This window comes from Peromyscus californicus, unplaced genomic scaffold, assembly GCF_007827085.1.
Source record: "Peromyscus californicus insignis strain IS unplaced genomic scaffold, ASM782708v3 Scaffold_6__1_contigs__length_162567912, whole genome shotgun sequence".
Taxonomy (NCBI): Eukaryota; Metazoa; Chordata; class Mammalia; order Rodentia; family Cricetidae; genus Peromyscus; species Peromyscus californicus.
This window is the reverse complement of record NW_026294584.1, coordinates 9,054,998-9,069,679: the sequence shown is the minus strand read 5'-3', so window position 1 is coordinate 9,069,679 and position 14,682 is coordinate 9,054,998. Positions and strand designations below refer to the sequence as shown.

The 14,682-nt window shown below is 40.0% G+C and overlaps 1 protein-coding gene across 1 annotated transcript in view; it reads left to right on the top strand.

The window, feature by feature from the left end:
* Sema3e (semaphorin 3E) overlaps positions 1-14,682 on the top strand; it is a 250,847-nt gene that overhangs the window by 231,478 nt on the left and 4,687 nt on the right. Inside the window, exon 16 of the mRNA XM_052720282.1 lies at positions 720-859. Within this exon, the coding sequence (XP_052576242.1) occupies positions 720-859 (140 nt within the window). The remainder of the gene's footprint in view (positions 1-719; positions 860-14,682) is intronic.

The following is a 14,682-nucleotide window of genomic DNA, read 5'->3' as shown; positions in this document are numbered from 1 at the left end:
CCCAGAGTTTTTTGTTGCTGTTGTTTTGGGTTTTTTGTTTGTTTGTTTTATTTCTTTTTAGATCCAAGCAAACTTTGGATTCAGTACAAGAACTCCAGATACTGGAAGTATTGGCAAGAGAAAGTGTGCTCTTTTTTTTTTTTTTTTTTTTTTTTTTCTTTTTTTGGTTTTTCGAGACAGGGTTTCTCTGTGTAGCTTTGCGCCTTTCCTGGAACTCGCTTTGGAGACCAGGCTGGCCTCGAACTCACAGAGATCCGCCTGGCTCTGCCTCCCGAGTGCTGGGATTAAAGGCGTGCGCCACCACCGCCCAGCCGAAAGTGTGCTCTTAATAGTAGGAAGTTTATAGATCAGTTTTCGAAGTGAAGGCAAAAAGTCTTGGGGACGTCAGCTGATGCTTTCTTTGAACATGCACTGCTCACACCTTGTCCCAGCCTTACCAGAGAATATTGCCACTGACTTAATCACTGTCCTCACAGCTCCATATTTTGAAACCAAGTTCCCAGGGGCCACCTCCTATCCCACTTCATGGTCTTCTTGCCTTTTAATCCCCAAGTTTTCCTGTGGCCTTCTAAATAATTAATTTAAATGACTGCGCAGAAAGTAGCAACCAGGAAAGAGTTATTTGCATTGCTGCGTGACTTGAATACAATTAAAAGACAAAAACCATTTAGCAATAATATTGCAGCCTGGAGACTGATGCTGTTCCCTTTCTGCTGTAGGAGACGCTTTGGACAGGACTGAAGAGAGGCTGGCTTATGGCATAGAGAGCAACAGCACTCTGCTGGAGTGCACCCCACGGTCCTTACAAGCAAAAGTCATATGGTTTGTACAGAAAGGAGGCGAGATGAGAAGAGAAGAGGTAACGCATGGCCACACATTCGCACTTGGTGTCTTACCTAGAGCGTGGGAGCAGAAAATACATGAATTGGGTGTTTAAAACGAAACCACATGGAGCTAAATATGTCTTACAATTTCTGAAACATAAAACACCCAAACTTGGTGATGTGGGCTTGAAATCCCAACCCTGGGAGGGGAGGGAAGGGAGGTGATTCTCTGGGGCTTAAGATCCAGCCAGCCTAGCCTGCTCACCAGTCTCCAGGCAAGTGAAGGTACCTGTCTCAAAAACCCACCATGAAGAGGGACAAGAAACCCAGGATGTCTTCTGGCCTGTATATGCACTCATACAGATGTGCATGTCGACACACATACACACCCAATTTTTAAAAATCAGTTTTCTTTTTAAAGTATGACTTATATACAATAAAATTTTATAATATAAACATGTTTATAAACCTATTTATATTTCAAAAGATTATTTTATATGAGCATATGAATTGATACTTTAAATTATGGAGATTGATATTTCATGTATTTCCTGCTGCAAGTTCTTACACCTTCATGGTATATGCCATGGCAAAATCTTAAACTATATCCACCAAGGCAGTATTACTGAGAAATAGCAAAGTTATTAACATATAAGAATAACAGTGGCATCAATATTAATAAAGCTTTTAATCAAATTCAAGACACTGACGTCAGGTTCTAATCAACTGGGAACAAAGGCAAACCTCAACACTCTCCCCATTTTGAGGAGCTTTGGAGATTGAATTTGTGAGGTCACTTAAGGATTAGGTGACTTTGCTACTTTGAGAGTCAGAGAGGCAGCATTAAAGCACATTGGAATGGCCTGGAGGCCATTACAGGAATAGGAAGGAGAGATGAGGGAGCTGGCTGTGTCCAGGATGCAGAGCCTTTGGGAAGGGAGATCATGGGTACACATTAAAGGATTCCAATTCTATTTTCACAAGTGGAACTGTAACATAGCAAGAACACTATTCAAAGCAGCAGGAAGATCTTGCTGAATATAGCACAGATGGCCTTCGTTAAAAGGGACATTTTCCAGTTGGGGGAGTGACAGGGTGCCTACAGCCCTGCCTCGTGCACAGAGGAGAGCTGTAAGTGTGTGTCTGATAGATGATCACTGGAAATGCCTACTTCATTTTTTCACTGGAGATTAAATCTGTCCCTGAAGTCAAAATTACCAATTCCCCAAAATATTTCTATTTAGGCCTTGGTGAAAATAAAAATCTAACATGTTTAGTCTGTAGTCACATGGTACACTTGAGAGATGATGAAATTTTACAAATCCTGGGTCCTTGAATATTCATTAGATAAGAAAACTTGTACAGGTTCAAGCCAGATGGAGTCCCAGCACTGAGAGTAGGAAGTGGACACAGACCCACTCCTAACCAAGAAGCTGTTTACAGTTGGTAACTATGGGCAGATGGAAAGCCAGTTTTCTCCAATGGAGTGTCACTGGGTAGATCAACCTAGGCAGGTCTCATGGCCAGGGTGAGTTGGCCAACACAAAACCAAATCCATGTTTCTTGTTTTTTATTTTGTTTTGGCTTTTTTTTGTTTTGGTTTGGTGTTTTGAAATAAAATTTCTCTGTGTAGTCCTGGCTGTCCTGGAACTCACTCTGTAGACCAAGCTTGCCTGGAACTCAGAGATCTGCCTGTCTCTGCCTCCTGAGTGCTGGGATTAAAGGCCTGAGCCACTACACCCAGCTTTGTTTTGGCATTTTTCCTTGCTTTGTTTTAGTTAATTGATTTTTTTAAAATATTTTTTGTGGGGTTGGGGATTTAGCTCAGTGGTAGAGCACTTGCCTAGCAAATGCAAGGCCCTGGGTTTGGTCCTCAGCTCCGGAAAAAAAAAACAAAAAAAAATGTATTTTTAGTGTTATTTCTCTTTTTTTTTTTTTTAGAGACAAGAAAGGAGCAGGGGTAGAGAGAGAGGGGGAGAGAGAAGAGAGGAATAGAGTTGGGTGGTTAGGAAGGTGGGGAAGACCTGGTGAGGGGAAAACATGATCAAAATATGCTGTATGATAAAAAAAGTTCAAAACAGAAAAAGGAAAGAGCTTTACCACGCTAAGGCTTAGGGATAATATGGCAGTTTATGAGGAAAGCAGAGCTTTCCTAAGTTTCATGGCAATGTAACAGCAAAGCTAATGCAGGATACCGCACTCAATTAAGCTGTTTATTTATTGCCAGTGCATTTCCACTTCTCAAATGTGACATGAAATGGCTTTTTAAATTCCACTGTGACACTTGGCAGGAGGGGACCTGGGACTAGTCCACAGTCGCTGCAGTCCCAGGCTTCAGAAGACAGAAGTGATTCTTCTATAAGTAGGTTTCTTCACTCAGTGAGCTCCGCTCCTCCTTTGGAACTGACTGCAGTCTACCCCATTTGAAGTCATTCCGACATGGAGCATCCATCAGTGCTCAGCTCTGAGCTCCTCTCCTACCTTGCTGCTTCTGCCTCCCTTCTTGCCAACTGTATCCTAATTTCACTGACTTATACAGCTACTGATGCATGGGATTCTGGATTTACTCTCTGCATGAAAATCGCGGCACAGTCCGATTGTTAATGGTTTCAATAGACACAGCAATATATGCATTTAATTATTCACAAGCTAAAGCAAAAGAAAACTGCTGACTGCATCAGAGGCCAGATGTATATATTCTATACTGAAGCAGAATGACTTAGAAAGTCCTGAGTTCCATTCAACATTCATTTGCATTCATTATCATTTCTATGTCTCATTTACTTTGAGACATACATTAATCATATTGCCACATGTAGATATAATGAAGGATGTTTAATTCTACTTAGCAAATTCTTAGCTCCTTTGAGGATGCTGTGCACAGTACTCTAGGCAATAACAGTCAAAATTTATTCCTCACTTCATAAACTGTAAGAAGTTTGGCAGACCATAGGGTATAAACCTCTCCCTTCTATTAAACTGAAATCTTTGATTCTAGGAATTATGCCTTTTTCAAGTGTCTATATGTACCTGCTATACTAAATCTTGTGGTGGTGTTCACAGATGGCATGTCCATATGGAGAAAATATCTGATCATATTATTCTCCTGGATTGCCGTACAGCATCTAAAATCTCGTTTGGCTGTCTTCTAAACCCTGGGTACTGGCAGTTCTCTCAACTTTACATCTTAGAGTTTCCTGTTTCCTTAAATACACCATGTGGAAACAATCTCTACACATTTTATTAGATCTGTAAATATTTATTAAAATATGCTCTTCTTTGTACTTCATAGGACATTTTCCATAGTTAAATATGTTTTTTAACAGTTGCTATAGGCATACTAAATATTCCGTGAATCAGTTACATATATTGGTTGCTAGACATAACATTGTCATATGCTGAGGACAAGAGCCCTGGAGTTCTTTTGATAGAAGTTGTTCCTTATTGTAAACCCACCACACACAGGACTATGCTAGGTACCTTCCTGGTTACTGCTGGATCTCTCACCTGAGCAGTGGATGTGGGTCTTCTCTTCTCGCATACAGAAAGCAAAGTTGAGAAGGTTATAGCCTGTGCACAGCCAGTGATATTTCCAGTGTTTAAACTCAGGAATCCCTGACCTGATGTCAGTTTACAGTCATCCATTGTCTCGGTATCAAGGACTGTATAGTCTATTACAACCATTCTAAAACATAGTTCTATAATCAAAGTAATTGAAACCCAGAATGTGTAATAACTCACACCTAATAAAATAAACTCAGGACCAGGCCTCGTTCTACTAAATGTTCTGAAAAATGAGAAAATCTTCTGAAATCAGAATGTAAACACACTTTCAAATGCTTGGGGGGGAAGAGCAGGGAGAAGACAGCTCATAGCAGGGGTTCAGACATTGACGTCTGCCAGTGTAATCCTTACAAACACTCAAGCAGGCAGTTTCAGCTTAAGTGACGAAGCCATTATTCTTCATGTTCACGTATCTAAGAGGCTTGCTGTAATTTGAATCTGCCCCAGTCTGAGCTCTGATACCAGGAATCATTGCTATGCAGTATATGCAGTAATGGGTTTTCATTCTTCATGTCTTTTGGTAAAAGAGGGCCTCTGCATTACCATAAAACTGCTGTCCTGTGAGCCTGTGTATTTTTCACTATCCTAAGCATTTATTTCCATTAATACTTTTAATGCCTGCAGTAGTCTGGTGATGAACCCTTGTAGGAAAAACAACAACAACAAAAACCAAAACAAACCCCTGACGCGCAGAGAGATGGGTACTTCTGGAATAGCTCACGGACTGTGTAGTTACTCTGGTTTAAGTAGAGTCTGGGGCCAGTTTGGGAGGGAATGGGGCAGAGGACAGTGCCCCCTCCCTTTGTATAGCTTATCTGAATGAACAATTAAGGACGAATGGGGGCTAAAACTATGAAGAAAGGAAAACCATACATGTTAGAGAAAATTAGGTGACAGATTCCAAAAGAAACAGAAAACAGGTAGTGATTATAGTTATCATTCATTCAGTGCTTATTGTGTGCCCTGTGCTGTTCTAAGGCTTTTAGACACAGTAACCGACATAAAACGTCCAAGATTTCTCTGGGAAAGTCAGCATTACTACGTACATTATGGAGATGAAATTAAGTTGCTAGTACTTTTAGAATATAATAGCTTAAGTAATTAGAGGCAGAAACACCGGACTGGGATATAGTTAAACCTAGTAAAAGAAATTGGGTAAGATATGGGAATCAGAGACATCGTTTGCAAACACAGAAAACACACACTCAGTTTCTAGCACGGACAGTATAGTGGGATCTCTGGGGAAGAAGCCACCCAGTAGTAGGGACACATGCATCTGTGGTGAACGGGAAACAGTCGGTGCAGTGAGCTCTACCAAAAGCTGAGACAAGAGAGAGGGAGAAACTGGGAGACAAGGCTAACCACGAGTTTTAGTTTGTTTCTTTTGAAATATGGGGCTTGGCTCTGTTTATAGTTGAAAGGAAGTAGCCAGAGGTGGGTGGGGTGTGCAGCTAACTGGGGAAGCGAGATAAAGAACATGTGTGAGAGAAACTGATCCCAGAGAAAAGAGACAAGCTGGGTTCTAAAATAGGCAAAGACTGGGCTGGTGAGATGGCTCCGCCATTAAGGCTAGATCCCAACCAAAAAGACAGAAGCAAAGATGTCTCTTCCTCTGAATGGGGGATGGACAATAGTTGATTTAAGTGGATAATGTGATTTCATCCACAGAGGAAGGCTAGCTGTTCCAATGGTCTGCTGCCATTGATTAAATTTGGTGGACACATATGTTTTTGCATACCATTTTTTTTAAAACAACAGACCAAACTTGAAAAGGATGTGAATTGTTATTTTCTTCTGGTTGAAAAACAACACTTCTATAAGGAAATCCAAATCACCACTATTCCCTAGTTTATTGATTTCTAATTCCTACAATTTTATATACTTGAATGTATAAGGCCCCCAAATAACTGCAAATTTTCAGTCCTAACATTATTAGGGAAAAAAGTATTTCTTGTTAAAATATTTACCTGTACAATTGAAATACTGTCTTTCTCTGAAATGCGTAAACATATTTTAGAACTCAGTAAATGGGGGATATTTTAACATGTATTATTCACTAAGATTTATATGTTCATTAATTCAGGAATAGTGACAGCAGAGACTGTCACTATTTGTTCATAAGGAACAAAGTATTGACTACATAGCTCTTTATGGAAAAAATGTTCTGGTCCTAGATTTAAAGGCTTGATGAAAACTCTGATATACTGAAACCTCACCCAACAAGTATCATTGTGAAAGGTACTCTTGTGTTTTGAAGAAAAAGACCTATTAGAAAAAAAAACATCTCCTTACTGTCTGGTGAGTCCTACAACATCACCATAATGGATTCTTACTAGAACTAAGCAACAGTGTGAACAACTTGTTTGAAGTGCCATCTTGTGGATTTTGCTCTTTACTCATAAAATGTCCTAATGATACTGTAAGGAGACTGGCTTTCAGTAGTGAGTTGAACTGTCATAAATTTATTGGAGGCAGTTTGGAGGCATTCTGAAGACCAACTACATAAACCCATCATTCTCATCCCAGTTTAATATATAGCAGAAGAGCAAACACCTGGTCCATAAGATCAATGCAACATTTCATACAATTTCTCTTTTGGTGACCATAGAGGAAGCATTCCCCTGCTCTTCTTATTGATCTTACCATTGTGAATTTTCAGTTTAAAGGGAAATACAGGTTAGTATGTTTTGGAAATAGTCTGACTTCAATATAGCTAATTGTGAACATTGTGTCAATTTTAAATAATGCACAAATGTGTCTTTATTATGTAAATTTCAAGAGAAAGCACAAAATTATATCATCTCCAATCTAGAATTGTGCCTTACTCCCAATATTGTTTTAATATCATCCCAAAAGCACAGCCACTAAGCCATACAAATTCATCAAGTCACTTCAGTCCCACTGAGATATGTAATAGTCCTGCTTACCAGCAGTCAGCTGCTCCTTCCACCTGTGTGAAGAGTTCATTGCTCCTGTATTGAATGTACACAGCCAGACCTGTAAAGATGGCTGCTCCCGTGAGGACAGGGACACTGTGTATAGCCAGACCTGTAAAGATGGCTGCTCCCGTGAGGACAGGGACACTGTGCACAGCTAGACCTGTAAAGATGGCTGCTCCTGTGAGGACAGGGACACAAGTTCCACCTTTGATACAGAAGTTATGTCATTGAAAGGAGAAACAGTTACGGAGCAAGACTCCATTTTTTGTCTGCCATCTTGTTTGCTAAGTGACCCATTCTTCTGACCTTTATCAGAGCTAAAACCAAGGACAAGAAATATCCGGGATCGATGGCACCCAGAAGCCTGTACTTCTGTCTTTACACAAATGCATGGAACATGTAGGGTTCGTTTCCACATCAGGGTTCTTTGTTTTTCTTGTTTTCACAACACAAAGTGCATGAGCTATTGCCTCATTTGAAACATTTGTTTAGTAATTTTGATGTTTCCTTTTTAGCCCATTAAAAATGTTCATCACTTTAAAACTAATAATGTTTGCAGTCAGTAAACATTGGGAACTTATTTCAACGAAAAAAGAAAACTTCATAATATCAAATGTCCCAACTCTTTCTGGTTCAGACTTAATTAGTCATTTAACTTGCTTACTTTGATGAAAGGGTAAAAGACTCCACATAGTTCCCATTCTATGACTAGAGAATGGATTCTCTTAAGAATAGAAATGAGAATTCTAGAAATATAATTCATCCCAGAGCTTTGGATGAATATCTTTTCTGTTAATTTTCCACGATAACACTGAGAATCCTTGGGTATGAACTATATCATCCTGTATCTATGGAAGCAGGGACATATGTGTGTTTTCTCCCTCAGATCAGCATGTTTCAGGATTTAATGAAACCAGCTAACATGGCCATGCAGCAGGCCCTTTGCAGATATGTGAATAGCAAAGCATGGCCATGCAGTGCACCCTCTGCAGACACATGTGACTAGTAAAGCATGGCCATGCTGCAAGCCCTCTGCAGATGTGTGAACAGCAAAGCATGGCCATGCAGCAGGCCCTCTGGAGACATGTGAACAGGAAAGCATGGCCACGCAGCAGGCCCTCTGCAGACATATGTGACTAGTAAAGCATGGCCATGCTGCAAGCCCTCTGCAGACATGTGAATAGCAAAGTGTACCAATTCCCTTCATTTTCTGACCACTCTATTCAAGAATATGGCTCACATGGTCTAGAAAAGTAAACCTGTGTGGAGATAAGCCTGCAGAGAGCTGTACATGTGAGCATGTAGTTTGAGCTCCACAGCACTGCTTCTGTTGGGCTGCACTTGGGCATTTCACCTTCACCTGCACTGAAATAACGGCTCTATGTGTTTTTCTTCACCGTTTTCTGATGTCTCTCATTTCATGAGCTATGGGGAAGGGAAGATCTCCACAGGACTCAGTACCAGGGAGGATAGAATTGCCAGAAGGGTAATTCTCAAAGTATTTAAAGACATTCTGAACCTTATAACTGCTCATATGTTCCTTGTTCCTTTGGCCCTTAGGAATCCCAGTGTTAAGTGCACTTCTAGGACAGATGGACAGTTCCCGGGGCTGAGCTTTTTTTTTTTTTTTTTTTTGGTTTTTCGAGTGAGCATTTCTATGTGTGAACTTTCACCTCTCTCCTCTTAGTTTTCCTCTATTCTGATAGTCTTGTCTCTGGACAGTTAATGACATCCCTTTAAGACTTACTTTGATCAGGGTGTCCAAGTGCCTGTGTTCCTGTGCTTATGTATGCTGGGGTCTGAACAGAGCTCAGAAGCCAATTTCGTTCATTTGTTTGCCAAAGTAAACTACTGATTACAAAAAGAAACCATAGAGTTCTTTTTCCTTGTCTCTCTTGTTTTATTTTGTTGCTTTTGATTCTTGATTTTCACTTCAGTTAGATAATTTAGTTAATCCTGCTTAACTAGTGACAGATTGCTGTGATTTCCTGCAAAAATTCTCTTGTTTGGTTTTATAGTTCCTGAACCTGGTACCTTTCTCCACACTCTTACCTTCTTTCCAATGTATCTATTGAAATGATTGGGAGGAGTGTAATTCTGCATTTGCATTATAAACAGCTATTTGATATCTTGGGGATGAAGGACTCTAAAAGTAAAACTATCGATGCGTATGTCTTATTCTTATTTCTTTGAAAACTCTGCACCATGATTTATACTGTATCCTTGATATGATGGATCTCTCATCCTGGTGGAGAGTTAACATCTTGTAAGTGCACAGCCATTGTAGCTTCTATTTATTTAATAACAGTCACTTCTGCAAATAACCCCAATAGACCCAAGTGTGAGCTTCTGCATGACAGGCTGTCAGCATTGTTCATTTCTGTGACTATTGCAAGCGTGCTCTCAGAGTTCCTGTACCACATCCACTCTGAAGCACTGAGGGTTCCTGATTCCACAATCTCACCAATACTTGAAATGATCTGTTTCTCTAATATTTCTCTCTCTTATGACATAATATAATATCTTTAAAATGTGCAATTTATTTCTCTTTGTCTACTTCATTTTATGCTTTTTTGAGACAGGGTTTCTTTGTGTAGTCCTGGCTTTCCTGGAACTCATTCTGTAGACCAGGCTGGCCTTGAACTCAGAGATCCTCCTGCAGATGCCTCCTGAGAGCTGGGATTAAAGGCCAGTCCCACACCCAGCCCAAAATGTGCGTTTCTAAAATCCCAAGTAAGGTTAAATGTGAACTTGAGTACTTACTAAACACTTGAGTTTCTCCTTTGAATTGCCTTTTTTTGTGAATTTTCTTATTATTTTCCTTATGTAGACTTGGCTTATTTGCACATTCTAGATAGCAATCAATTCTAACACAGATATCTCGAATTTCCTCTTCATATGTTGGAGTTGTAAAATTATTTGTTACCATCATTATCTGTAGTTAGATTTTTTCCTTGGACTGCAAGCTCACAATAACATGGAGACCTCTTATTAATTATGAATGCTCAGCCATAGCTTAGGCTTGTCCCACTAGCTCTTATAACTTAAATTAACCCATTTATTTTAATCTACGTTCTGTCACATGGCTCGTTACCTCATCTCTCTGTACTGCTCATACTGTCCTCTACATCTGGCTGGCAACTCCCTCCATGTCTCCTTGGCATATCTCCTGAACCTAGATTCATCTCCTACTTCCTTTTCTCTGCCTGGAAGTCCTGCCTATACCTCCTGCCTAGCTATTGGCCATTCAGCTGTTTATTAAACCTGTCAGAGTAATGTATCTTCACACAGTGTACAAATATTCCACAACAATTATCATCACATTCCCGTGTGTGTGTGTGTGTGTGTGTGTGTGTGTGTGTGTGTGTGTGTGTGCGCGCGCCTGTGTGGATGTATATGTCTGTGTGTGTGCATGTCCACATAGGATAGTATATGACGTATTTGTTTGAGTGAGACCATGTATGTGGCGGTCAGAAGACAATTTTGAGAGTCATTTCTCTCCTTCTACCTTGGGTGGCAGCACTCACACCAAGGCCACCGATCTTGGATGGTAAGCAGTTTTATTCTTTGAGCTGCTTTGCCGATCTTGGAGGCTTTATGTTGGTCACTCAAATTCAAATTCAAATGCTTTTTTTTTTTTTTTCTGGCTTTTGGAGACAGGGTTTCTCTGTGTAGCTTTGCACCTTTCCTGGAACTCACTCTGTAGACCAGGCCGGCCTCGAACTCACAGAGATCCACCTGGCTCTGCCTCCCAAGTGCTGGGATTAAAGGCGTGTGCCACCACCGCCAGCAAATTCGAATTCTTAACCCTGATGACTTTCAGTGTCTTCTTATGTTAGACAAAAACTTTCCTTTTTCACATCTGTTCCCTGTGTAGTGCTAAACTTCCGCAGAGACGACAATAAGCAGTTCACTCTCTAGTTAGCAACCATCTCTGTCATACAACAGGTTATATTAGAACATGATTTAGTAAAGAAATATTTACTTTTATCTTTTCAGATATATTTTTTGTTAGTCAATCACTGTTTATATCAAACACAGGTGAGATAAAATAATAGACTGTCTTTATTTTTGACTAAATTGATTTTGTTACTAGATGTATTCTGCATCAAACCAATTCAAGGCCCATGTCTGTCCCTTTCCAGTGCAAAGCATGGGATCATGTATCTAGTACACATGGGAGCCACTGCTTCCTCCTGACCAATTCCCAGATGTGCACAGTTCTTGGTTCAATTGCTTCTTTATTTGATATTATGGCACATCCTGAATCAATTCTTATGGTGAAGAGTAGTAAAACCAATTTCAGTAAGAATTCTGTGTCTATATAGATTACCCAGGAGAGCATTTGATAGAGTGATGTACTATGTACCATCTTCTTGACCACAAAAATCTAGACTGCAGACAAAAGGCACAGTTGTAGAACATAATCCTGTGATCAAGATTTGATGCTGGAGGTACCCACCATAACTAAGGTAGAAGGATTAAATCCTGGAAAGAATGCAAATATGAGTTTCTAAGTCATTTTTAGTTTTAGGTGTCCATCATCCATAGAAGGCAAATCCAATTTTTAAGGCCCTCTAGTCTACACAGTGGATACTGGGACTTAGAATGACCCTTATTTCTGAGGATAAAATGTGAATTCACTGTAACCAGGAAGGGCAAACGAAATTATGAGACTAGAACTGTTACTGTTGTGCAAATAACTGATGTAGAACAATTCCCATGGTAACTGTCATGTTTCTGTGACATTCTGAATTTCATTCATTCATTCATTTTGGATTCTGGATTTCACATGCCTATAATGTGGTGGTTCTCAAATTCGATTTTCTAATTACAAATAAAATACTACTTTATAATATCATATATCAAAAATTAAACAAAAGTACACCCCTACTTCCATTGAACATAGGGTTAGATTTCACTTTATTTTTCATAAATAACAGAATAGATGCTAGACAATTTTGTATTTCCTCATGTGTCATTCGCTTTCATGGGAGACAGTAGGAAGACAGCAGATGATGCTCACTGTAGGTGTTCGTGGGTGCATGGTTTGAAGGAAGGAAGGAAGGAAAGAAGGAAGGAAGGAAGGAAGGACGGCCAAAGGAAATTACTGCCATGTATGTGCACAGAACATTGCATGTGTTCAAGTGTAGAGAGGAGATGAAGATAAAATGATGGAAAAAAAGGAGAGATGTTGTGCTACAGGACAAGGTGGAGGCCTGGTGTATGCAATTCCATCTGTCTGTCAGAAGGGGATGTTACAGGACCTAGAAAATCCTCCTAGACATTGAAGAGAGCAGGAGTCTCAAAATGCTGTCCAGGAGAACCTGATAGAAGGGATGGAGTGAAAGGAGGCTTGGGGAAGTCTGCTGTGAGGCCGTCTTAGAGAGATAAGTGTGGGGTAACTCAGCAACAAAAACAGTGAGGACAAAGCATGGTTGTCAGGGTTACCACTGAAGAAATGATGCTGAGGAGCGTTGTGATGGATTGTCTGTGAGGGTAGACAGATGATAGACTGATCAATCGTTCGATAGATAGATGATAGACCAATGGATAAATATAGATAGATGATAGATAGATAGATAGATAGATAGATAGATAGATAGATAGATAGATGATGGATATGTAGACAGATATAAATATTCATCAGTAGAGGGTAGGAATATGAATAGTTATATAATTATCAGAACTGGGAAAGATAGCAAATGGAGGGGGCTGCTTGAATGGAAAATTAGTGAATCAAAGTTGTTAAAGAATAATATAAATCTTAGCATTAATTAAATTAACATAAAGACAATGGAATATCTATGTATAGTGTGTACCATTTTAGGGAATCTGGCTGATACAAAGAAATAGAAAGGTCATAAGTACATGGAAATACTCATCTGACATCTGACAAAGACAGAAAAGAGAACTGAAGACAATCAGGGCAGGATAATAGCACACACGCGTGCATACACACACACACACACACACACACACACCAGAAATGCTTGAGGAGAAAGGCCCATCTGCAACCAATGCAATGTCGTAAAAACTACGGAGGCTGCCTTTGGGTTGGTATCATCAAGGGGTACCACAGTCACAGGCTGAAACAGATGTGCATTGGAGGGGAGACTCACAGCTGAGCCAAGGCTGTATCCACGTCTAGCATTGGAGTAGTGACAATAGACAGCACGACTAAGTCCCTTCAGAGTTCATTGGCTCTTTGTTGGATGTTTGGTATTTATTTTCTATAGTTTTAAAAATATGTTCTAGATATTAACCTCCTGTCTCAATTGTATATAAAATGTGTCAGTAGGCAGAGGCAGTGCTGAGAATGTTCTCCTCACTAGCTGTCACGATAGCAAGTCTATTCATAGGCAGAGAAGACGCCTTTGGCTAGAACGTCTTCTCATGCCTCACAGGAGTCCTTGAGTTAATGGCAGCTACATCCTCCCCACCAGAGCCCAGTCCTGCCTAATGAAGAGAGTCAGGGATGAAAACTATATGGAGCCTTTTTTGTCTCAACTGCTTCTCTCTGAAGCTTCTCATTTGCTATACATGACTAGAAAAAACTGCCAATTGGAAGCCTCAGAACTTAAAATTTCCATAAGTATGCAGGGTGTAAATTCTGATTAAAGTACCAACACCATGTTGTTCTTGCATGAGTGACCCAGTTTTCACTCTGGAGTCATCACATACGTCTTCTGCCATGCCACTCTGGTCAAGGCTGGGAAGAACAGAGACCAGTAGCCCTGCTAGGACCTTCTACTAGGCTACAAATGGTCACCATTACAGTGGTTGTAGCCTCTGCAACTTGTTTGAATCAACAAAGGTGAAACAACTTTGAGCTGGTGTTATCACGGGGAAGTCTTCTGGTATGCTCTGAATTGTCCATCTACCATTATCATAAAATCACGGACATCAGAGGAACACATATGTTTGTCTTACCTGGGAGCATCCACACATGTAAGGCAGAGTTAACTGTGGACATCCTGGTACAGAGCAGAGACCATGTAACTCCACACAACCTTCACAGCAGTCTCAAGTCACTGGATTATTCCCACTTTTAGGAAGGAAGTTAAGGCAGAAAATAAACATAAAGGCCTTCAGTCACTGATTTAATAGTCATGCCAGTATTTGAAGCTAGTTCTATCCAATATCAAATAAAATACTCATTAAATACAGGTATTGATGACCAGGTATGAGCTACCCAGCGAAATCCTTCCTGTGACTTTCTTTTCTGAATTATGTATCTATTTATAGAAATAACATGCGTAATTAAATATGTCCAATGCGTAAAAAGGAGTTATTTAGTCATTAAGTATATCTTAAAACTTACCCTAAACTACAGATTCCTTTAATGGAATTTG